The sequence below is a fragment of the Gobio gobio genome (assembly GCF_949357685.1).
Source record: "Gobio gobio genome assembly, chromosome: 19".
Lineage (NCBI taxonomy): Eukaryota > Metazoa > Chordata > Actinopteri > Cypriniformes > Gobionidae > Gobio > Gobio gobio.
In genome coordinates, this window is record NC_137112.1 from 49,514,585 (window position 1) to 49,540,161 (window position 25,577).

Consider the following 25,577-nt stretch of genomic DNA (forward strand, 5'->3'; position numbering starts at 1 on the left):
TCTGCATAATGAAGGGCGTGGCCACTTTGAGTGACAGGTGGATTGCCGTTTGTCTGCTGTCTGTTATTGTGCGTTCACACCAGATGTGATGAAGCGTTTCGCGCGAGTGATTTACATGTTAAGTCAATGCAAAGACGCGAATAGACATTCTGAGGCGCAAATGACACGGTAACCAATCAGGAGCTTGCTCTAGTAGTGACAACACTGAGGACAGAATCATATGTGGATACCCGGAGCTGTCGACACATCTTCATACTTTATACAAACAGAATAAAAGGATCTTGGAAGAAAGTGAGTGAGGAGGTGGGACAGTCTGGAGAGTTGTAGAAAGCGCTCTTTACTCAGTCCGGCGTTCGGGAATCCATGAAATGCTCACTTTAGCCCCATTTTGAGAACTACGAGACCTAAAGCACGATCAGTGTAGAATTCAACAGCTGAGATACGCGCGTCTTCCTCTGCTCGTAAACAAATCTCTTCTGGGTCATGTGTCCGAACGCCGGATCTGCTCATATTCTCACGCATGCGTCGTGGAGACACACACGGAAGACAAGAACAAGCTGGATAAAGGTGTTATTTAGATTTTTTTTTGCGCACAAAAACTATTGTCGTCGCATCGTAAAATTATTGTAGAGTCACTGTGGTGAGATGGACTTTGTAACGGCGTTTTTAGTGCCTTTTCTGGGTCTTGTGAGTGTAAATGTACTGAATGCCAATGGAGGCCTATCTGAAGCCTTTCTCAGCATCAGCTTTACACTAAAATATCTTCATTTGTGTCTGAAGATGAACGGAGGTCTGACGGGTGTCCAACCACATGAGGGTGAGGAATTAATGACAGAATTTACATTTTTGGGTGAACTAACCCTTTAAGGAATCATTCAACCATGTGTGTGACCACTAGAGGTCTCTATGGAGAGGCTTGAGGATTCACTAGTTCTCTTTTGAACACATTTAATGATTTATTTTTGATGGATTTGAATATATATTTAAAAAATCTCAAAGACTACTTATTATAAAGTTTTGGATATTTTTTTGTTTGTTAGAAATATAGATTTTTTTCTGTGAGTTTTTGTTTTTGCAGATTTCCCATTCATTTCCTATAGTCGGTCATTTATGACCGAAGACAATGAACGCTATTTTTTTTTTTTACGACCAATCAGCATGCTCGAATCATGACCCTTAATTTTGTTTGTGTGTTTACATACCTAATGCTAGAAAAGTCACCAAGTTTCAAATCATTCCTATGAAGCTGTGATTTTTAACATTTCAAAACAGAAAATATTCCGGTCAGAAATGACCGAAGAGCCCCAGAGGGTTAAATGTTCAAATTAACAAAACATTAAACACGTTCTTTCCCTTTTCTCTGAACCCGTCTGAGCACTGGTCAGATCCACAAGAGTGAATTATGTTCAGGAAACATTCACAGAATGCGTCAAATTAAACTGATTCACTTATAGGATGAATTTTACTCAGTTTAAGTTCAAAAACAGTTCAACTGTGTGTCATAATTGTATAGACCAACAAGTTATTATTTCTGAGTGTATGCTGAAAATATGCAATATGGTCATTTTTCCCAAAAGAAAAAAGGACTTGTTTACTTTACAAAGCTGCTTTTGTGGTCAGATTGAGGGTAAATCCCAGACTCACCTGTGTCATGTCTGATCCTGGTTCAGGTCCTGTCCTTAGGGAATGTCCTGAATGAAGGAGAGATCCAGTAGAAGTGTGTGAAGCTTTACTGGGCTAACCCTGCTCTGCTGAACACACTCCACCCAGTCTTTTTTAGATCTTTTCCTGTTTGCTTTATTTTTGACTCTCTGTCTAGAAGATTATTGTATGAATCGTATTGTTTATAAATATTTTAATGACCACTACAGTTGTTAATGATTACTACAGTGACAGTGCTACTGGTAACATAGTTTTATGGAAAATGGAAGACTAAAATATGATGTATGCTAAATTATTCAGCCCTTGAGGAGCTGTAAGTTTATATAAATGAAACAATTATTCAGGATTAAACCTCACAGTTCGGGGAGTATTATTCAAATGGACTAGTGAATCTGAAGCTGTAAAAATAAATACTAATAGTAGCCTGTTCTTTATTTAAAGCTGTAGTCCGTGACTTTTAGCGCTCTGGCGGTTAATAAACAGAACTGCACGCGTCTCGCGGAAGAACATTGCAGCCGGATCTACTTCTCTCTGTTTGTGTCTATGGCGAGTCACGCAGGGACTATGCTCCTCCGCAGCGGTTCCGGTGAGAAATAGTCCCAATACAAACACTTTTTATAAGTGTACCATAATAATTCAGAGTAAGACAACAACACGGTTTTGGAAAATTGATTCACGTTGTACATTTTCATTATATAATTTTTGTAAATAAATACAAAAAAGTTACGAACAGTAGCTTGTCGTTTAGGAGTTGATTTGAAATTCAAACATTCAGTCGATTGAACCAAAAACTGACCTTTGTTTGAGGAGCAGTGGTCGTTAAACTTCACTAAGCTCTCGTTTGTTAACATTAGTTAATGTACACTAAAATTGAACACATCATTTTACAGCATTATTTAACCTTTGTTAATGTTAGGCTATTAATAATGTTCATGTTAGTTCACAGAGCATTGGCTATAATGTTGATACAACGTACAAATGTAGTAGTAAACGTGGAGTACCGTAATATTAACAAAGAAGTGATTCTACATAGGCTCTACTGGTTAGGGTTAACCATAGAAACACATAATAAAGTCTCTAATGTCATACCGGCGGCCATCTTGTCACAGGCAAGCTTTCTGGCGGGCTCCTGATGTGAGGCGAGTGATCTGAACACAAATACTCTTATCTCACTGACATCTGGACGGATTTACAAATGGTTTGATTTCATACAAACCTTATTAACGTGGCTATAATTCTGGATGCTTGAACAAATTATGAATAATTATGCAGTGTCATAACTACATCTCTGACGTTTATAACAAACCAAACAGTTTGAAAATCAGTAGAAAATTGAGCAAGTTATGGTTATTTAAAAAGTACACGCACCATTAAAGGTCCTGTTCTTCGTGATCCCATTTTTCAAACTTTAGTTAGTGTGTAATGTTGCTGTTAGAGCATATATAATACCTGTAAAATTATAAAGCTCAAAGTTCAATGCCAAGCGAGATATTTTATTTAACAGAAGTTCCCTTTCAAAGCCTACAGCGAACGGCCGGTTTGTTCTACATCCTGGTACTTCCTGCTTTAATGACGTCAGTAGAGCAGTTTGTCGACTAACCTCCGCCCACAAGAACGCGCGAAAAAGGGGGCGTGGTCTTGTTGCTCCCGCGTGGAGAAGAGGAAGTGTTGCGTTCGGTTGCGTTCGTATAGTTTGTTTGTTGCCATGTCGTCGAGACGCTGTTATTTTCATCCCGGAGTCAAGTCACCTTTGTTTGGCTTTCCCAGGGCCGCTGTACTTAGAGATCATTGAGCGCATGCATCCCCGTTATGGTGAGAGGCGCGACCTTTCCGGTAACGTGCGCTCCGCGTGCGCTAAGCTGCTGTCGAATCACAACACGGGAACCGCTGGCACAATCAGAACTCGTTACGTGTTTCTGAAGGAGGGACTTCATAGAACAGGGAAATCCTCAAGCCGTTTTGAGGACAGTGAAAACAGCGGTATACAGATCAGTAAATAGTGTGAAAAACACGTTTTTTTTACACGCAAAACATGAACACATGTTATATTGCACACTGTAAACACAATCAAAGCTTAAAAAAAAACACGAAAAACGGAACCTTTAAAACACTATTACGAGCAGTGTTGGGGAAACGCATTACAAGTAACTTGAGTTACGTAATAATATGACTTTTTCCAAGTAACTAGTAAAGTAACGCATTACTTTTCAAATTTACAACAAAATATCTGAGTTACCTTTTCACATTAGTTTGACTGACAGCTCTCCTGTCCTCATGTTGAGTTAGTGCAGAGGTGTGTGTGTGTGTGTGTGTGTGTGTGTGTGTGTGTGTGTGTGTGTGTGTGTGTGTGTGTGTGTGTGTGTGTGTGTGTGTGTGTGTGTGTGAGAACATGATGGTTATTGTAGTTCTAGACTAAATGTGAGCATTTATTTATCTCACTTGCACAATAAAGATTCTGTCCTCCTCAAAATGAATAAAATCAGTCAAATGCTAAATCAGAATACTATGCAAACCTCCAATAATTAAATGTTAAATTAAATAACTATTTTTATGCATAATCTACCTTTATATTTAATTGACCAATGTCTGGCTGCTGACCTTTGATGATCAAAATTACTAGATTTTTTGTTTTTATTGGTAAAACTTTTTTCTCCTGCATCTATTCTCTCATTATCCAGAGCTGCGCCCTCTAGTGTTCATGAGAGAATCTGCATTTATATTTATTATTTCAATTTTGTTATGAAGAGGTCTTTACCGTTGCACAAAAATATAACTTTTTTTTATATAAAAAAAACAAAAAACAAAAACAAGCCCAGCCCAGGTGAGAAAAAGTAACGCAAAAGTAACGTAACGCTTTATTTTTCTTAAAAAGTAACTAAGTAACTCAATTAGTTACTTTTTAAGGGAGTAACGCAATATTGTAATGCATTTTTTCAAAGTAACTTTCCCCAACACTGATTACGAGTGAGCGAGCCGACTGTGACAAGATGGCCGCCAGGTGCGGACGTCCACCTCCATTGTCCAGCAGCGCGGACGAGATATCAGCTCCCTATTTCAGTAGTCAGGGCACTGATCAGGGATCAGCCCATTGTCTTCTATCCTGATCAGTGCCCTGACTACTGAACCAGGGAGCTGATTGAGACGCATACCTAGCCTTTATTATGTATATCTATGGTTGCACCGACCAAGCAACGCTTCTTCTCCAGTCCGCTAGAGGCGCCAGAGATCAGAGACACTCTTCAGCTCTCGCCTCTGAGTGTCGCCGACACAGAAGCGAACGAGGAAGTGTTGAAGAATAATAATACTGTGAAATACATTTTCTCTCTACTAAACTCATATTTGTTGAATGCTCGGTAAGTTATTGTTTTACGTTATATCGCTATTCTACTGGTGCTTGTCTGTACATGTGTTAAATCGCGAATGTTGATTCACCGACGTATATATTATAAACGTATATTTTATTTTAAGATAAGCCATTTTAAAATACAAATGTAATATGTTACGACTGTGTTTTTATCGAAATCTGAGAATTTTTGCTTTTATATATATGTTTAAAATGTTAAATATGAAAGTAGTCTGTATATTGTACAGTATATTAGTATATAGTGGCATGAAGAAGTGTGTGAACCGCTTGCAGAATCTGTGAAAATGGGAATAATTGTAACTAAATAAGAGGGATCATACAAAATACATGTTATTTTTTATTTATTGCTGTCTTGAGTAAGATATTTTACATACAAATGTTTACATATAGTCCACAAGACACACAAAAAAAGCTGAATTTATTCAAATAACCCTGATAAAAAGTTTCTGAACCATTGATTCTCAGTGCTGTGTGTGTGTGTGTGTGTGTGTGTGTGTGTGTGTGTGTGTGTGTGTGTGTGTGTGTGTGTGTTCTCTGGATGATCCACGGCTGTGTGTGTGTGTTTTGTGATGGTTGTTCTTGAGTCTCTCCTGCACATTCTGCAGTTTTCAGCCTCTTCTTCATATTTGACCCTCTCCAGCAATGACTGTATGATTTTAAGATCATCTTTTCACACTGAGGACGATTGAGGGACTCAAACACAACGACTGAAAAAGGCTCAAACATTCACTGAAGCTCCAGAAGGAAACACGACGCATTAAGAGCCGGGGGGTGAAAACTTTTGAACAGGATGAAGATGTCCAAATTGTTCTTATTTTGTTTAAATATAATTTTTTTTCATTTAGTACTGCCCTTCAGAAGCAACAGAAGATACTTGCCTGTTTCCCGGAAGACAGATTAAGTACAATTTACCTTGATTTTCAAATTCAATAGGTTTTCACTCCCGGATGAAACATCACAAAACAAAAAAAAGCCGTGGATCATCCAGGGTACGACACACACACACACACACAGCCGTGGATCATCCAGGGAACGACACACACACACACACACACACACACACACACACACACACACAGCCGTGGATCATCCAGGGAACGACACACACACACACACACACACACACACAGCCGTGGATCATCCAGGGAACGACACACACACACACACACACACACACACACACTCACACAGCCGTGGATCATCCAGGGAACGACACACACACACACACACAGCCGTGGATCATCCATGGAACGACACACACACACACACACACACACACACAGCCGTGGATCATCCAGGGAACGACACACACACACACACACACGCACACACACACAGCCGTGGATCTTCAAGGGAACGACACACACACACACACACACACACACAGCCTTGGATCATCTAGGGAACGACACAAAAACACACACACACACACACACACAGCCGTGGATCTTCAAGGGAACGACACACACACACACACACACACAGCCTTGGATCATCCAGGGAACGACACACACACACACACACAGCCGTGGATCATCCAGGGAACGACACAAAAACACACACACACAGCCGTGGATCTTCCAGGGAACGACACACACACACACACACAGCCGTGGATCATCCAGGGAACGACACAAAAACACACACACACACACACACAGCCGTGGATCTTCCAGGGAACGACACACACATACACACACACACACACAGCCGTGGATCGTCCAGGGAACGACACACACACACACACACACACACACACAGCCGTGGATCGTCCAGGGAACGACACACACACACACACACACACACACAGCCGTGGATCTTCCAGGGAACGACACACACACACACACACACACACACACACACACAGCACTGAGAATCAATGGTTCAGAAAATTTTTATCAGGGTTATTTAAATAAATTCAGCAATTTTTTTTTGTCTTGTGGACTATATGTAAACATGTTTTATGTAAAATATCTTACTCAGGACAGCAATAAATAAAAAATAACATGTATTTTGTATGATCCCTCTTATTTAGTTACAATTATTCCCATTTTCACAGATTCTGCAAGCGGTTCACACACTTCTTCATGCCACTGTATGTTTGGTTTTAATGGTTATTCTTCTGGATGTATTCCTGTTGTGTGTGTGTGTGTGTGTGTGTGTGTGTGTGTGTGTGTGTGTGTGTGTGTGTGTGTGTGTGTGTGTGTGTGTGTGTGTGTGTGTGTGTGTGTGTGTGTGTGTGTGTGTGTGTGTGTGTGTGTGTGTGTGTGGGATGGTGTCAGGTTGCTATGGAGACCCCTGAGCCCGGTCAGGCCGATGGAGAGGAGCGGATGATGGACCTGAGACCCAGAACCCGGTCCAATCCTGAGGGTGCGGAGGACCGGCGCAGCAGCACCGGAAGCCTGAGCAGCAGCAGCCTGGCATCCGTGCCGCAGCCGGCCGTGGGCAGCCGAGTGGAGGGAGAGGGCGAGGCTGCCAGCTCTGATGCCCCCCCGCTCTCTGCCCCCGCCATCACTGCCCCTGTGGCGGGAAACCCCCCCGCCAGCCTGCCCGTGAAGGACCGACCCAAACCCGCTCAGCCGCCCATGCCCACCCAGACCCCCCCGTCCGCAGACCTGCACCTGCGGGCACCGCGGGTCAACTGCCCGGAGAGAGTCGTACGTGTGCCAGTCTACACAACCGCACAATATTTGCATCTGAAAACACTTTTGTCATTCATCATATCTTTCTTCAACAGATCATCTGCTTGGACCTTTCAGAGGAGATGTCTGTGCAAAAACTGGAGTCCTTCAATGGGTACATTTTAGAGCTGCAACTAATTAATAGTAAATAGTAGGGTACTTAATTAAATTCATAAAAACAACCATATTATTATTTTTTTCTTTTTAATTTCATCTCTATGAAAAGATTTCCCACAAATTAGGTGTTATGAATTTTCTGGTAATCAAATGAAGACAAAAGACATTCATTTTAATTATCTTTTAATTTCATTAAACTTTTTTTGTCAAACAAAGTGCTGCACAACTGAGCTTTACATGGTTAAAATTAAAACATGAAGAACATTTTTTATTTATTAATAAATTATCAAAACTTTATTTTTATATTACATTAGTGTTAGTATTATTATTACATTGAGACGGATCTAAATTCTACTGTACAACTGTGATTTATTTGTCAAGTTAGCCGAACTTTTATTTTGTTTTGTTTTTTATTTTATTTTATTTTGACGTGTTGCCGTGAATTTGAGTTGCTTTGTGTTGATGACGGTAGTTTTTCTCAAATGAAACGGTAAAATGCTCATAAAGTGACTCTCAGTGGCTCTGGAGATGACTAGGGCTGCAACTAACGATTATTTTAATAATCGATTAATCTGTCGATTATTTTTCCGATGAATCAGATTTTTTTTTTTTAAAGCATTAATTTCCAATCCTTTATTCAAAAACAGAACTGACAGTGCAAATTCAGAGTGCAAAAAATCTTCAGAAAGTGCACAGGTTGCTACAATAAATCTATAAGTCTTTTTTTTTTATATATATATATAAGAAAAATACTAATCAGACAACTTAACAGGATGTTTAAAACTTGTTCTCTGCACTACACTCAGACGCACACACACACACACACACACACACACACACACACACACACACACACACACACACACACACACACACACACACACTCACAAACAAAATGTAATGGGTTTAGTTAAAGTGTAATGCATTAAGAATTTCTCTAAAATGTCCAAACCCATTATATACTCCTGGAGAAAACATAACTACTGTATTAACCTATTAATATGAATGATATTAAAGTTTAAACATGCAATACAGACACAGATTTAACCGCTGTGACATATAAACAAATATTATGTAACAATGAAATAAAACTACTCCTCCTAAAGAAGAAAACGATGAATGATATGCATTCTTTATAACAACATTCCTTATAGATTAAATAATTAATGTATAATAAATATAATGAATCCTTATTAAAACTAAAGAGGTGATTTTCTCTGTCTTTAGTTGTTTGATTAATATTAAGAGCACAAATGTTAGCAGGTTAATGGACTGCTGTCACTTTAAGACCGAAAATGACAATAGATATTAGTCATAGTTTTTGTCATTCAAAGCTGGTTTTGATTTTCGTCTCGTTTTTGTCTGTGAAAAATGTTGTTGATTAAAATATTGACAATGAAATTAACATCGAATCGACTCAATGACTCGCTCATTAAAACGGTCACCTCCTGGTTTACTTTCATGTTTAAACATTCTTTCCAACTTTTCTTTTTTGTATATTCAAAACTATTTAAAACAATCTCATAAAATGTTTTAATGCAGTTGTAATTTTTCAGTGTAAATTATTTAAGTTGATTGCTAACAGCCCTAAAATGTCTTATTATTCTAATTTAATTTATAGATCAAATTTAAAAATATAAACTGAAAGCTGAAGCATAGCCTAAAAAAATGCCCTTTATAAAAGGTCAAAATAGCAAAGATATGCAGATTTAAATATGTCAAAGCTGATTGAACACTGTTGAGAATATTTCTTCAGAATAAATTATATTTACAACACACACACAAAAATCCGGACAAGCGCGTGAATAGGCAGAGCGGGAACAGCCCACAAGAGCTGCAGTTCTGGAGATGTTCTGACCCAGTCTTCTATCCGTCACAATCTGGCCCTTGTCAAAGTCGCACAAATCCTTACGCTTGCCCATTTTTCCTGCTTCTAACACATCAACTCTGAGGACAACATGTTCACTTGCTGCCGAATATATCCCACCCACTAACAGAGATCATCAGTGTTATTCAGCGGTCATAATGTTATGCCTGATAGAAAACAGTTATGTTAGATTGTAAAAATATTTCTGATCTTAATCTTACCGTTCTGGAACTTTTGAACGGTAGTGACAGATGTATTTATTTATTTATGTAAATGTTTTGCATTTTCAGATCCAAGACGAACGCCTTAAATATTTCACAGAAAATGATTGAGATGTTTGTGAGAACCAAGCACAAGATTGACAAAAGGCACGAGTTCGCGCTGGTGGTGGTGAATGATGATGCCATGTGGGTGAGTGGACACACTACATTTATCAAGTATATATTTGAGCAGTGTTTTTCTTTGGAAAACTTTTATTTAATTACATTCCAAAGCATAACTTATAATGTCATACTTTTTACTGCACTACATTTCATAAATAAAAGTAGTTTTTTTGCCTTGAATACTTAATCACATTAAAAATATAGTACTTTTTTTACTTGTACTCAAGTAAAATTTGAATTCCTTCAGGGTTCCCACTCGTCCTGGAAAACCTGGAAAATTGATGACAAATTTTCCAGTCCTGGAAAACACATGGAAAATTAGAGAAAAAGTTAAATGTCCTGGAAAATCTTGTTGTTGTCTGGGAAAATTCTTTAAAAAAAAGTTATTTCTTTAGCCGAGTATAACGAGTTTATCGCTGGCCCAAACGATTAGCGCTAGCTGCAGAAAGCACATGTTCAGGATTGCGGAGTTTGATGTGTGTGAGTAGTATTTGAATAATGATGTTTAATAGCTAACACTATTAACGGCTCAAATGTACGCAGTGAATATTAACTCGTAAGCTGCATACCAATCACATAATTTTGATATAAAGTCACATTTGTGTGTTATAAAGTCAAAATTGCGTGATTATAAACTCCCAATTCTGACCTTTTCTTCACAATTGACTTTTTTGCACAGTTACGAGTTTATATCACGCAATTCTGACTTCTTTTCTCAGAATTGTGAGATCTAAACTGCAATTGCAAGTTAAAAAGTCCAATTCTGAGGAAAAAAGAATTGCAACAATTTTTGCGTTTATATCACAAATATGTAAACTCGCAATTGCGAGAAAGTCAGAATAGTGAGATAAGTCCCAATTACCTTTTCTTTCTATTCTGTGGCGTAAACAAGCTTCCATAGTCATAATGTATGATTAAGAGCTCATGTTGAAAAATGCTGGATTGTTCAGTAATGGCGATAAACTGGACGGCTTTTAAAGACAATATTTGGCATGATCCTTGTCTTTTATTCCCGCCGTAGTAAAATTGAAAATGTCCTGGAAAATGGTTGCTGAAAAAGAGCGGGAACCCTGTCCTTTTACTTGAGTAAAAGTATACAATACTACATTTTTAATGCAATTAGGTATTAAATGATATTCAATATAAAACATAGTGCAGTAAAAAAAGTACAATATTATGTTTTGGAAGGTTGTGAAGTAAAAGTTTTCCAAAGAAGAACTAGGGCTGTGCGATATTGAAGAAAAATGCGATATCCTTGTTAAATAATGCGATATTCGATATGCGATACGATATTGCTTTAAGTGTGTAAAATCTATTTCTTTCCCCAACTGATATCCTTCACTTAAAGCATAAGCGATTACATGAATACTCATCAAACCATAACTGTGTGTATTTGACAGTTCGAGTGTGAAACAAGACACGAAAAAAGAACGGCTTGTGCGCACGTTTCGGTGTGTGTGTGTGTCAGACAGCGTGAGATGGCAAGGAGTTGTTTTTCACAAGTTATTGCGTTTAATAACTAATTTTAACGTCAAGCTAGTCACATAAGTAACAGTCGTGGGCTCAGTCTATTCTCTGATATCTGCATCAACCTAAAACTTTTCACAATGTTGAAGTAGCCTATTAAAATCATCAGATATTGCGTACCCTTGCGATATGTACATTTGCGATAATTTTGATATATTGCGCAGCCCTAAGAAGAACACTGATAAAGTACATATACTTGAAAAATAAAATGACTTGGAAAGTAAAAATACTGAAGTACTGTCCGCCATTTAAACACTTCTGCAATTAAACTGACACATTCACACTCGCTTTAGTCTGGGTCTGTTCATTTAATCAGAAGTATTCAAATATTCCAGATAGGGGTGTGCGATATATATCGTCTGCGATAATATCGTAATTGTTGTTTTAATGATGTGCGATCTGACATTATCGAGTATATCCCTCACACACACCCAAAGAGTGCACACACACATCACGTGATTAGACTAGTCTCACTGCGTGCTATATTTATATCATATAATATAGTTAATAAGATATCACACAAAGATTGCAGTTTTTCAAATGTGATATTGATTTTATGCAAGTTTACTAAACAAGAAGTTAATATTAAGTGACTTAAAGTTTAGACTTCCATATTGCCTGTTTTTGCTCTATTTCGCCACCGAAAAATAGTTCAAAACAAAGACACAGCACTGAATATGCGTCTCTGAGCAAAACACAGGTGTTTTCATACTCAATGAATCAGCTTTTTGAACGAATCTATTGAATCGATGATTCAATGACTAATATAGATTAAGATGCTTCATTCCTTGAATGAATCAGCTTATTGAATGATTCAATTGAATCAATGATTCAATGACTAATATAGATTAAGATGCTTCGTTCCTTGAATGAATCAGCTTATTGAACGATTCAATTGAATCAATGATTCAATGACTAATATAGATTAAGATGCTTCGTTCCTTGAATGAATCAGCTTATTGAACGAATCAATTGAATCAATGATTCAATGACTAATATAGATTAAGATGCTTCGTTCCTTGAATGAATCAGCTTATTGAACGAATCAATTGAATCAATGATTCAATGACTAATATAGATTAAGATGCTTCGTTCCTTGAATGAATCAGCTTATTGAACGATTCAATTGAATCAATGATTCAATGACTAATATAGATTAAGATGCTTCATTCCTTGAATGAATCAGCTTATTGAACGAATCAATTGAATCAATGATTCAATGACTAATATAGATTAAGATGCTTCGTTCCTTGAATGAATCAGCTGTTTGAATTGTTTGAATCTCAATGACTCACTCGTTAAACGTGACTTGCTGCCACTTACTGGCGGTTTTATTTCACAGTTAAAGTATCTTTTCATGTTTTAAATAATTTCAAATATCAATATTATTCAACATTTTATGTTTTAAACATCAAAACATTATTTACCCATAACTGCAGGTTATTCATTTGTCACTTCTGAGCTGTGTAAATGATCTAAATGCCACTTCAGATGCAGCTTCTGTGTTTCCTCTGCTCTGCAAAGATATGATTTAGTTTGATTGGTAACAGCCCTATTGTGTCTTATTATAATAAATTTTTATAAAATGTATGAAATTGACACAAAAGATGTAAAAAAAAAAATGTATCAAGGTAAAGAGGACCAATGGAGACGGTTTGATTGTTTCCCCCCCGGTGGGCGTGGCCTTCAGATTATGATGCGTCTCTATTAATTAGGGATGCACCGATATGATTTTTGGGGGCTGATACCGATTTTAACAAACAATTATTGTGAGGACTAATACCCCCACCCCCAAAAATGATTTTTTTGGTTATAAATTGTTGAAAGTGTGTAACTCAGGCCCTGTGAGCTCTAGCACCCTGCAGACAGTTTGGGCCGTAAACACTAGATTACAGAAAACACTGGAGAAAAGACTTTAGTCTGGATCATGTGTCCAAGAAGGGAGGAATATGACCTTTTTATGTCCTTTTAGAACCTTTTAAAAAAAGTTGTAGAAGTTTATATATTATTTTATATAAAATATATATTTTACAAAACATTTTGGACTCTAAAACTGCAAGAAAACCAAAGCCAAAAATCAAATTTTAGGTTGATATCTCAAAAAATGAGCTTTCAGTGAGATTTAGTTAGGGCGCAGTACCAAACGCTTCCACTAGATGACCAGCTCCATTACTGACCATATGAGGGCGACTCCACTTCCATAGTGATCTGATCCATATATTTCCATACAATTTATGAAGTAGACATCGTATTCAGAAGTACTATGGGAAGTTTGATATGAATTCAACCTCTAATAAACGCATAAAAAGAACACGTATGTGCATTTTAGCTCGCCGCCACATCACAAACGGAGAATCTGATGTTCTGTTCTTTATATTTAAAACATTTTCAGGCCTTGTTTTCTCAAAAGAATTAATGGATGTTATCTTTTAAACTCTTGGCATGAAAACCAACCGGTTTCTACCAATCTTTCATGATTTTTCCGCCATTTCAAAGGTCTGAACACGCCTTACGAGTATGAAAATATTCTTGTTGCCATTTTATTTTGAAAAACAATCACCAAATATGAAAACTAGAGACTGTACGCTTTCAAATGATGTATAGTTGGTCAAGATTAGTTTAGGATATTACTGTTTTACCAGTGGGCCAGTGACACTGAACAGGTTAAAGGGTTAGTTCACCCAAAAATGTAAATTGTGTGATTAATGACTGAGCCTCATGTGGTTGGACACCCGTCAGACCTCCGTTCATCTTCAGACACAAATGAAGATATTTTAGTGTAAATCTGATGCTCTGAAAGGCCTCCATTGGCTCAACTTTACACTCTCAAGACCCTTAAAAGACACTAAAGACTAAAGTTACAAAGTCCATCTCACTACAGCGGCTCTACAATAACTTTATGAATCGATGAGAATAGTTTTTGTGCGCAAAAAAACCCTAAATAACGACTTGCATAGTGATGACGATTTCAAAACAAAGCATCATGAAGCTTCGAAGCGTTATGAATCAGTGAGTCGATTCAGCGGTTCAGAGCGTTATGAATCAGTGAGTCGATTCAGCAGTTCAGAGCGTTATGAATCAGTGAGTCGATTCAGCAGTTCAGAGCGTTATGAATCAGTGAGTCGATTCAGCGGTTCAGAGTGTTATGAATCAGTGAGTCGATTCAGCGGTTCAGAGCGTTATGAATCAGTGAGTCGATTCAGCGGTTCAGAGTGTTATGAATCAGTGAGTCGATTCAGCGGTTTGAATCGCCAAATTTCAGCAGTTTGGCGGTTTGACACGCGATCCGAATCATCATTCGACTCACTGATTCATAACGCTCTGAACAGCTGAATCGACTCACTGATTCATAACGCTTCGAAACTTCATGAGGCCGTGTTTTGAAATCGTCATCACTATATAAGTCGTTATTTAGGGTTTTTTTGCGCACAGAAACTATTCTCGTCTTCATAAAGTTATTGTAGAGCCGCTGTAGTGAGATGGACTTTGTAACTTTAGTCTTTAGTGTCTTTTAAGGGTCTTGAGAGTGTAAAGTTGAGCCAATGGAGGCCTTTCAGAGCATCAGATTTACACTAAAATATCTTTATTTGTGTCTGAAGATGAACGGAGGTCTGACGGGTGTCCAACCACATGAGGCTCAGTCATTAATCACACAATTTACATTTTTGGGTGAACTAACCCTTTAAATGTTATTTTGTCATTTGCATTTATTGTATTTCAGACATCATGTCTTGGCAACATTTCCATTTGTTTTAGTTTACATTTTTCATCTAATATTTTTATTTATATATTTAATTTCAGTGCTTGCCATTGTTGTTTCCCACAGTTATCAGGCTTCACCTCTGACCCGCGGGAGCTGTGCAGCTGTCTGTACGACCTGGAGACCAACGTCTGCGAGTCCTTCAGTATCCTTTAGAGTCAGGCCCGTTCTGATGCCGGCCCAGAGGAACATTGAGCCAGATGCTGACGGTCTAATCAGATTCAATGATCTATGCTAAGCTATGCTAACAGTGTAGACCCGGAGATCGGCTCAAAACGGTCAAACTCAACTGTTTAACTCTAGAGGAGTCGGAGAATAGTGGCGTGTTCCTTCATTCCTGATCATACTAATCGTTTCTTTAACTGTTACCTGTAGATCTGGAAGATCTCCTCAATGTTATGTAAGTATTTTAGGTCTTGTGTTTGATCATTTGACTTCTACAGGTTGAAATGCCTTCATTTAAAGGGTTAGTTCACCCAAAAATGAAAATTCTGTCATTAATTCCTCACCCTCATGTGGTTGGACACCCGTCAGACCTCCGTTCATCTTCAGACACAAATGAAGATATTTTAGTGTAAAGCTGATGCTGAGAAAGGCTTCAGATAGGCCTCCATTGGCATTCAGTACATTTACACTCACAAGACCCATAAAAGGCACTAAAAACGTCGTTACAAAGTCACAAAATAGTTTTTGTGCGCAAAAAAAAATCAAAATAACACCTTTATCCAGCTTGTTCTTGTCTTCCGTGTGTGTCTCCACGACGCATGCGTGAGAATATGAGCAGATCCGGCGTTCGGACACATGACCCAGAAGAGATTTGTTTACGAGCAGAGGAAGACGCGCGTATCTCAGCTGTTGAATTCTACACTGATCGTGCTTTAGGTCTCGTAGTTCTCAAAATGGGGCTAAAGTGGCATTTCATGGATTCCCGAACGCCGGATCTGCTCATATTCTCACGCATGCGTCGTGGAGACACACACGGAAGACAAGAACAAGCTGGATAAAGGTGTTATTTAGATTTTTTTTTGCGCACAAAAACTATTTTGTGACTTTGTAACGACGTTTTTAGTGCCTTTTATGGGTCTTGTGAGTGTAAATGTACTGAATGCCAATGGAGGCCTATCTGAAGCCTTTCTCAGCATCAGCTTTACACTAAAATATCTTCATTTGTGTCTGAAGATGAACGGAGGTCTGACGGGTGTCCAACCACATGAGGGTGAGGAATTAATGACACAATTTTCATTTTTGGGTGAACTAACCCTTTAATTGTATAATTTCTTTCGGTTGTAGTTTGGCGAAAATTGAACTTCCTCAGATGGAGAACATCCAGACCATCCCGCCTCCTTTCGTAGTTCGGACTCTCCTCATCTTTAGCCGGCACGCTGGCACGCTTCAGTTCAATCCTCCAGAGCCTGTCAAAGTAAGTCAGTTTGAGCCATTGCTCTACAACAGGGGTGTCCAAATGCGGCCCGGGGGTGAATTTCAAACGGCCGCTGTGTGTCTATTAAATATATTATATGAGGCCCGCCACGGATAATTTACAAATTCTGTAGTTTCACGATTAGACTTTAGGCCAGAGCAACATTGTACCACAGCCGACAAAGTTAAAGGTCCCGTTTTTCCTGTGTTTTTGAAGCTTTGATTGTGTTTACAGTGTGCAATATAACGTGTTCATGTTTCGCGTGTAAAAAAACACAGTATTTTTCACACAATTTACTGATCTGTATTCCGCTGTTTTCACTGTCCTAAAAACGGCTTGAGGATTTCCTTGTTCTATGAAGTCCAGTGTTTCCCCTACAATGTATTCACAGCGCCACCGCTGGATTTTCAGCGCCGCTGCAAAATCTTCACATGATCAGTAATATCACGACATTCACTAACACACTGTAAAAGAGAGAGAGAGAGAGATTGACGATTGCCAGAGAACTAAACAAAAATGTAGTCTGCTTACATTTTAGAGCTGTGATATTAATCTTATTTTCGCTTTATTTTTATTTTCCCCAAGGATTATGAAAAGAAGATATGAGGTAAAACTATTATAAACTATACCCGCGTTCCGTCTAGCGCAACTTCCTTCCCTTCACAGCGCGCGCTGTCATTTCTCCTCAAACATGCATTAAACGTCAGATTCAGCACAATCCGTGATTGGTGTCAAATGCTCTCTCCACTATGGCTAAATTGCAGGACGTGTTTGATAAAATTAAAAGCACAATAATCCGCGCAATAGACGCCGTTTCCAAGTTCAAGGCGGGGGTATGTGTGTGTGTATGTGTGCGCGCGCACGCTGCGAAACGAACCGACTTGCGCGACTAAACCATCAAATACACAACAAATAGCCTATATCTCAAAATGACCGGCATGGAGAGTATTCACTTAAACACAAATTTATCTTAAATGGCCGTAAATAGTTGGGAGAAATCAATGGGAGAATGAAATGATTAGATCTCCATTTTGGTCTTAAAGGGGCAGCATCTAATAAACCTGCTGACGATTGAGCCATTAATGTGAATCAAACAACAAAAGGCAAAGAGAAAATTACTTGCAGCTCTTGTATGTTATGTGATGCTCTTTTCTTTTTTTTTTATTCTTTGATTAATAAAAAGTTACAAAGAACATCGTGTAATAATATTTCACAATATTTTAGGTTTTTTTGACCTGGATTCCTGGATTTTGGCCTGGATTTGTGGCCTGGATTCCATTATAGTACAATGTTGCCTTGAGGCAACACACAGTTTTTTGTTATTTACTCTAAAACATTTGATGATATATAATGTAAAGTTCTTGAAAATACTTCTGTACTCACCAGTGAAGGTGACTAATATTTTTGTGGGTGATTAACTGGACGGAAACTGGCGAAAAATGCACTTTTCATTGGAGAAAATGTGGAGCCATGTGACCTGTGCACTGAAACAGGACACAAAATGGACCCCTGTGGGTCATGTGACCAATTGTTTGCACTTTCATTGATTAGTATTTGAGTTCTTCTTCCCTAAAATAGGTTTGACCAATAACTTGGTGTTTCATTGTATTAAAAATTAACTAGAATAGACTATGTTGCCTGGAGACAACACCGTACCATAGAGGGTTACGTTTTTTATGGATCTATATACTCTAGTGCTCTAAACAATAATCAGCAGCTTGTATGCGCACATATTTCATCACGTCTTCTTCAAATGAAATGTAACGTAATGCAAAGGACACTGAACTGTAGCCTACGTCTGATCACGTACCTCGGTTTTGAAGTCACGGTTCGGTACAGCAGTTTTACAATTTAAAAAAAAATGTATTTAAAAATACATGAAATAATCAAGACATCACTAACAGGTTGAGTAGAATATAATGAATATAACGGCTAATATAGTGCATATATTTAGTGAAAGAGTTAAATTCTCTAGTAGTGAATATAATTCTGTGGACACTGAGGTAAATGTGATGCTACATGACATTGTTTAGCTAGTCTACAGCCGTTATATTGACTTCTCACCGCCGTTGAAACACTGATTTAGCGATTACACCACATATGATACGTGACAGTGAGTTGTGATGTATCCTCAACATACCTTCAGATGTTCATTCATGTTTATTCTTTAGGAAGAAAAGGTCGATTGCGCTCACAGATGATCGCGCGGCCGCTTGAACTGTGATCAGTCACGCCACATAGAGCGTCAAACCGGCATTTATCGTTTGAATTTTGTGGTAAAATGGACTGAATACTTCATATGTTCGTGTGGGAACTCAGATTGAAGTGTGTTCCGCGCTTAAAACAAGTTAACTGTTAAAGATTGCACTCGGAAACCGTTCGGTACACGCGTGCAACCTCTAGCGGTCGGAAGAGTTACATAGTGCACCTTTAATTAATGAAACGGAGTTATCATATTATCATAACTCGCAATTGCAAGTTTATCTCACAATTCTTAGAAAAGAAGTCAGAATTGCGATATATAAACTCGCAAATGCGAGAAAAAAGTGAGCGGGTTGCCAGTTTGAGGACAGGAACGAGCTTGTTAAAGGGTAACTAAACTCCAGCTCTGAGCTTAACTCCACCCACTGGCAATATTTAAAAAATGCTGGAAAAGTGGGCGGAGACAGAGGGATGAACCGAGGGCGGGGCTGAGCGGAGGGCGGAGCACCTGAGACCCGCAGTGACGGGTTGATTGACAGCTGTCAGACTCGCGAGCCTATTATAAACAGATTCCTCAAATAAGCACGTTACGGTATCAGGGCTCCAGACAAAAATATAAATTAAGGAGCCATTGGCTCCAATAAGGGAAAAACTTAGGCGCCAAATTATTTTTTCAAGTGCCAAAAAAAAATTAACGCATTTAAATTTTTCATGTGCAATTATATGGGCGGTGCTGAATTTCATTTTTGGCTTCTTCCATTCTTTCTCATTAAGACAACAGGTTAAGTAAAAAAAAAAAAAAGTCTTTTTTTGCCTGTGTAGAACTGAAACAACTTAAATCTATGCGCCTCTTAACATTTTAACAACACCACACACACACACACATACACACACACAGAGCGACTCTCGCAGTTTTCTCCACTATAGGCTTTATTAATTTATTGTCATATACATAGAGCGCTTCACACTGTTACACATCACATAGGCGGCCCAACACTTGATTCGTCTTGTTAAACTACTTCACTAAAACGCTCCCACATTTTACTTGACTTTCCTTCCTTTTGTTAATTTGGTAAATTTGGCAAATTAGAACCCGAAGAAAAAAGTTTTAAACATGTTGAGAATAAGAATTCATATCAGTATCAATTAAAAACTAGAATTGTTACTGATTAGTTGGCGTCCACACAGCCTTCCTGCACTTTTACAAGTAGAGTATTTGGATATTCATTCATTGACAGTCTCTGTCGCTCTATCTCTCTCTCCGGCCGTCAGTGTTGGTGCTTGATAGAGTTGAGGGCTTTGAAAAAGCTTGATATTTTCCGTTTTGACATCCGTTTCTGACACGTATTTTGCCGCTCCGACTCAGTGAGGTTTTTTCCTCTGTAACTTTGCTGCGCGTCGTCTCATTTTATTACGTCAACACACAACAAGAATGGTCGCCAATGGCGATCTCAGCAAAATTATCACTCGCAAATTAATATTTTTGGTCGCAAATGCAACCGTTTTAGTTCCCACTTTAGTTTCCATTCCCACACCGAACGCACATGGCTGTTGAGTTGTTTTTCGTAAATATATACAAACATATGGTATTTTTATGCTTTAGGAGTCAAAAACTTACATACAGCACCTTTAACAAACATTTTCACATATTGTTGCGTCTCCTCTCTTCCCAGTCTCTCAGTAACGCTCCGTTTAGTTCCTGTCTCTATGAAGCCCTTCTTTCTGAAGTGCAAACTGCTCTGATTGGTCAGCTGGACTTGCGTGAAAATGTCACGCCGCTTACAATAACCGCGAGTTTCAACCCACTAATAACTCAACCACACCGACCCTTTATTATGCCTTGGGTGCGATTATTTATAACTTTGCAGACCTTTTTCATGCTCAAAAAGCAAAATTACTCAAGAGCATAATCAGATCCCTTTAACCCCCTCGAGTAACAGCCCTTAATTCCGCCCTCGTGGACACATTTGGGCACGAAGGTCTCAGTTGTGATTCCAATTTTTTTTTAAATAATTGTTATATCACCATATTTGATAAAATAAATTCTATCAATTTATGCCTTTTTATTAATGCATTTATTTACCTCTAAAATTACCATATTTTTAATGTAAAATATGCTTATTTTTGTTATATTTAATATTTCTTTAACTTCAGTAAAAAAAAAAAAATCAGCAAGTCCAGAGAGCCAAACCCTAAAAATGTGGTGACTTTGGTGACATCTGGTGACCTATGATGGTTTTAATTTCTTTCTAAAGCTAAAATATCAATAGCCAGTAGATGGCAATATAACTCAATGGCTGCATATGGGCTGAACTCTTTTTTTTTTTTTTATTATTTCCCAGTTATTGGCTCATTTAATTTGTTTGTTTGTTTGTTTGTTTGTTTGTTTGTTTGTTTGTTTGTTTGTTTGTTTGTTTGTTTGTTTGTGTGTGTGTGTGTGTGTGTGTGTGTGTGTGTGTGTGTGTGTGTGTGTGTGTGTGTGTGTGTGTGTGTGTGTGTGTGACTGTTTTTTTATTTGACAAAAATAAAACTCACTCTATTATAGGCTCATTCAATGGCTTTAAATGCAATGCTTTTGTGTGTGTGTGTGTGTGTGTGTGTGTGTGTGTGTGTGTGTGTGTGTGTGTGTGTGTGTGTGTGTTTGTGAGTGTTTGCCACATTTAGAATGTTGTATAGGCTCACTCCTTTATTTGTGTGTATGTATGATCTGCATTGTGTTGGATTTATTGATTTTTATTGGACAAATAAATAAAAAATATGCTCGGAATTACAGTTTTCTCCATTCATTCCTATGGGTGCCCATTTTTGTCCATGAAGGCGGGATTAAGGACTTTTTTTTTTTTTAAGCACTTAACATTGTAGAATCGAGTCCTTTTTTTGTGTGTGTTCAGGTGGCAAACTTAGGAAAAGTAGCCAAGTGTTGTACCGCTCTGATTAAGGAAAGTATTTAAAAAAATAAACGTTTTTGCCCTCATTTGTCCAGAAGATGGCTTTAGTGTTAAAGAACTTTTGTTCACCAAATCTAAGGGCGTTTTCACACCTGAAAGTCCGCACTAAGGTCCGAACCGAAGTTCATGTTTTGATACATAGTTTTGGTTTGGTCTACATTGCCATCATGCGAGCACACTAAAGAACTGAACATGACACACTTGCGTCCACTCGTCATCATCATGTGGGCGGCATCTGGACACTGATTGGTTTATAAACGGATGTGCGTATTTGACAAGAGTGAATGAACGGACGCATATCGCCGCCACTAGAGAACAGTCGCACTGCTGGACTATTTTCTTTTCATTAGGTTTAAAAGTGGACATTTCAAGCTTTATATTCACATATTTCTCATGTTTGTGAGACAAGAGTCCTGCTGAGTTTGGGTTTGAGACGCTCCAGTTCATGTGCAAAGTATGTGATTATTGTCTGCTATAGACTATTTGCTTCTTATTTATTAAATTCAGGCAATTATCTGATTAAACGTTGATCAAAATACAATTTATACAGAACGAAATTCACTTTAAAGAAAGGCTTTCTAAGCAAAATCATACAAAACGTCTTTCAAAATTATTTCTGACCTTCTGTCTTCTGGCAGATTGCGCATCTTTTCACTTTTCATAATCAATGTAGCCTAGATTGAATTTAAAAATAACATTATAATATTTAAACATAAACAGGAACTTCCTGTAAATGCTCTGAAAGTCCGAACCGTACAGAAAATGCTGAAATGAACCGAAGCTTTGTTCAGTTTGATCCGGACCGAGACGACCTCTTTTCGTCGGACCACATTTAATCTGTTTGATCCGGCCCGTGGAACGGGGAGATTTCACACCTGCCATTTTGATTCGAACCAAACTGAAAAGTCCGAAAATCCGGACCAAACAAGGCAGGTGTGAAAATATGCAGGAAAAAACAAACCAATGAGAAAGTGTTGTTATAGAGCAGCACCCCCATCATGACTGTCTGTAAACACAATCCTGCATGTCTCTAATCTTCTCTAATCTTCCAGAAAATGCTGCAGTCTCCATATTTCTTCTTTGATGTTGTGCATCTTCATAATGGCGCTGAAGAGCAGACGGAGGACCCTAGCTGGAAGGTTTGAGCTTCCTAACTCCCGTTGTTTTGAGCCTGTTTGTGTGTGTGGTTCTGAACCTTTGTGTCTGTCTCCAGGACGTGTATTCCTCCTTCAGCGAGCTGGACCTTAAGGGCGTGTGTTATCGGTTTGAGGTTTCACTCTGTGGTCCTGCTATTGAGCTGCACAACTGCATGGCCAAACTCCTGTGCCACCCTCTGCAGAGACCCTTCCAGAGCCATGCGTCCTACAGCCTGCTGGAGGAAGATGACCCGCAGGAGAGCCAGGCCACAGTCTGAGGTTTGCCTCTATAGACCCACAGTCTGAGGTTTGCCTCTATAGACCCACAGTCTGAGGTTTGCCTCTATAGACCCACAGTCTGAGGTTTGCCTCTATAGACCCACAGTCTGAGGTTTGCCTCTATACACCCACAGACTGATCAACTCCACAATCAAGGAGTGGCCTGTGCATATATATATACACGTCTCCTTTATTACTAATACAATTCAGTGACTTAAAGGATTAGTTCACTTTTAAATAAACTTTTCCTGATAATTTCCTCTCCCCATGTCATCCAAGATGTCCATGTCTTTCTTTCTGCAGTCGAAAAGAAATGAAGGTTTTGGATGAAAACAGTCCAGGGTTTTTCTCCATATAATGGACTTCAATGGGCTCCAAACGGTTCAAATGACTGTTTAAACGACACCAGATGATGAATAAGGGTCTGATCTAGACAAACCATCAGTTTCTGTGAGAAACCCAGCAGTATTTATGCTATTATTTTACCTCTTATCAGACGAGCGTGATCATCTCTGAGCTCAGACATAACTTCCGCTAAGTGAGGTCAAAATACGAGCCTGGTCATAGATATATACGTAGATGCCTCATTAGCACTTGCATGGATCAGTAGAATGAGGCATCTACGATCGATACATCTATGACCAGGCTCGTATTTTGACCTCACTTAGCGGAAGTTATGTCTGAGCTCAGAGACGATCACGTTCGTCTGATAAGAGGTAAAATAATAGCATAAATACTGCTGGGTTTCTCACAGAAGCTGATGGTTTGTCTAGATCAGACCCTTATTCATCATCTGGTGTCGTTTAAAGCTGCACTGAAACATCATTTGAACCGTTTGGAGCCCATTGAAGTCCATTATATGGAGAAAAACCCTGGACTGTTTTCATCCAAAACCTTCATTTCTTTTCGACTGCAGAAAGAAAGACATGGACATCTTGGATGACATGGGGGTGAGGAAATGACCAGCAAAAGTTTATTTAAAAGTGAACTAATCCTTTAATTTACTAAAGCGGCCAAACCACACAAGCTCAGACCCTATGGTGGATTGTGATGATTTGATCTTAGGCTAACCAAATAGCTCTGAGAATGTCCACTGTAAATGTTCTGTAAATTTGTTATGTGGTGGAGATTCACAGATGAGCTCATGTGATCTAATAAACACTGTTTTATTAGAAGTTCCTTATAAACGGACCACGGTTGCAGAGAAACAGGACGACTAAACTGCTGAAAAAGAAAATGGCATTTAAACGGCATTTTACTTCTAATAAAAACATCAGTTAGAGCAACTAATAGACGAGGCCATCATAATTTGATTAAACATTCTGACATCATCGGTTCATATTATTGAATGAATCCCTCATAAACATCATTTTGTATTGATGTATGTTACACTGAATTGTTTATTATGTGCTGTACTAAAATGTGCAATAAAGTTCTGGGAAAATCCTGTGAATTTAACATTTTGATTTCTAGAAAAAGGGAAAGACTTTTATCACAGAGACAATACGGCCAAAATGTTGTGATGACGCAAACAGAAACATATTTATTATCCACTTTGCACATCTGCAGTTCTAGGAGCATTTGTTGTTGTTAAAGTTCTACAGTTAACAGTGTTTTGATGCACTATTATGTTGTAGTCCTACAGAGAAAAATTTAATTTAAAATTTAAAAAGTTTTTATGAGAGAACATTTAATTTTATAACCTTTCTGCAGGCCTGTACATTATTATTTAATGTACACACGAGTTAAACATTTTAGTTTGAATTTTATTTTATACTGTGCATTGTTGCAATGTGCTAAATAAATATATGCATAATTTGAAATTGATTTATTCTTTGAAACTTTAATATTAATTTATGCAATTGCAATGCCTTGATTTTAGTAAAGTTAATACACAGTCATAGCCATAAATACAATGGTACTAATAATTGGCATAATTTTTCATCGGTGTTTCGCTTTTCGGCCTCTTTTTAGGCCAAGAATTTTAATTTCGGTGCATCCCTGGAAAAGCTGCACAGATACAGGGATAAAACATGTTTTGGATGTTAAAAAAATAAAACGCTACATTATTAAAAATTGGGTCTTCTTGTAGACAAAATAATGAACCATGTAAGGGAACAGGCTTATTTCTAAAAATGTATATTTATTCACTCCATAACTTAATTTGTGTCAGACAGTGTAAAATCTTCAGTTGTGTAATACTGGTGTTCAGTAAAGGAGCGAAGTCATAA

The 25,577-nt window shown here is 38.2% G+C and overlaps 2 protein-coding genes across 7 annotated transcripts in view; one reads left to right on the plus strand and one right to left on the minus strand.

Moving 5' to 3' along the window:
- LOC307142957 (uncharacterized protein) overlaps positions 1–1,750 on the minus strand; it is a 47,532-nt gene extending 45,782 nt beyond the window's left edge. Inside the window, exon 1 of one of the 2 annotated variants that reach the window (XR_013818539.1) lies at positions 1,645–1,750. Coding sequence is in view for 1 of the 2 variants with exons in the window: in XM_079844177.1 (XP_079700303.1) it covers positions 1,645–1,653 (9 nt within the window). In the remaining variant the exon portion in view is untranslated. The remainder of the gene's footprint in view (positions 1–1,644) is intronic. The other variant, XM_079844177.1, reaches the window with a different exon arrangement.
- Positions 1,751–4,916: 3,166 nt separating this feature from the next.
- Positions 4,917–24,802, plus strand: LOC307142917 (BRISC and BRCA1-A complex member 1-like). 5 transcript variants are annotated; one of them, XR_013818526.1, is made up of 10 exons: positions 4,917–5,015; positions 7,309–7,683; positions 7,764–7,822; positions 9,982–10,102; positions 15,428–15,506; positions 15,737–15,761; positions 16,652–16,781; positions 22,984–23,070; positions 23,145–23,615; positions 24,271–24,802. XR_013818526.1 is itself a non-coding variant. In XM_079844092.1 (9 exons), the coding sequence occupies exons 2-9, from the start codon at positions 7,315–7,317 to the stop codon at positions 23,343–23,345; spliced, it is 1,071 nt and encodes a 356-aa protein (XP_079700218.1). In that variant the 5' UTR covers positions 4,917–5,015; positions 7,309–7,314; the 3' UTR covers positions 23,346–24,797. The 5 variants fall into 5 exon arrangements, 1 of the variants encoding a protein (XP_079700218.1); XR_013818527.1 differs by having other exon boundaries at positions 23,145–23,681; positions 24,188–24,801; XR_013818528.1 differs by having other exon boundaries at positions 23,145–23,796; positions 24,101–24,797.
- The last annotated feature ends 775 nt before the right edge of the window (positions 24,803–25,577 follow it).

Excerpts from the sequence above, each read along its gene's own strand:
- LOC307142917 (XM_079844092.1), top strand. The coding sequence starts at position 7,315 with ATGGAGACCCCTGAGCCCGGTCAGGCCGATGGAGAGGAGCGGATGATG. Across the intron at positions 15,762-16,651 it reads GAAGATCTCCTCAATGTTAT|TTTGGCGAAAATTGAACTTC; the intron begins GTAAGTATTTTA and ends TTTCGGTTGTAG. Across the intron at positions 16,782-22,983 it reads ATCCTCCAGAGCCTGTCAAA|AAAATGCTGCAGTCTCCATA; the intron begins GTAAGTCAGTTT and ends CTAATCTTCCAG.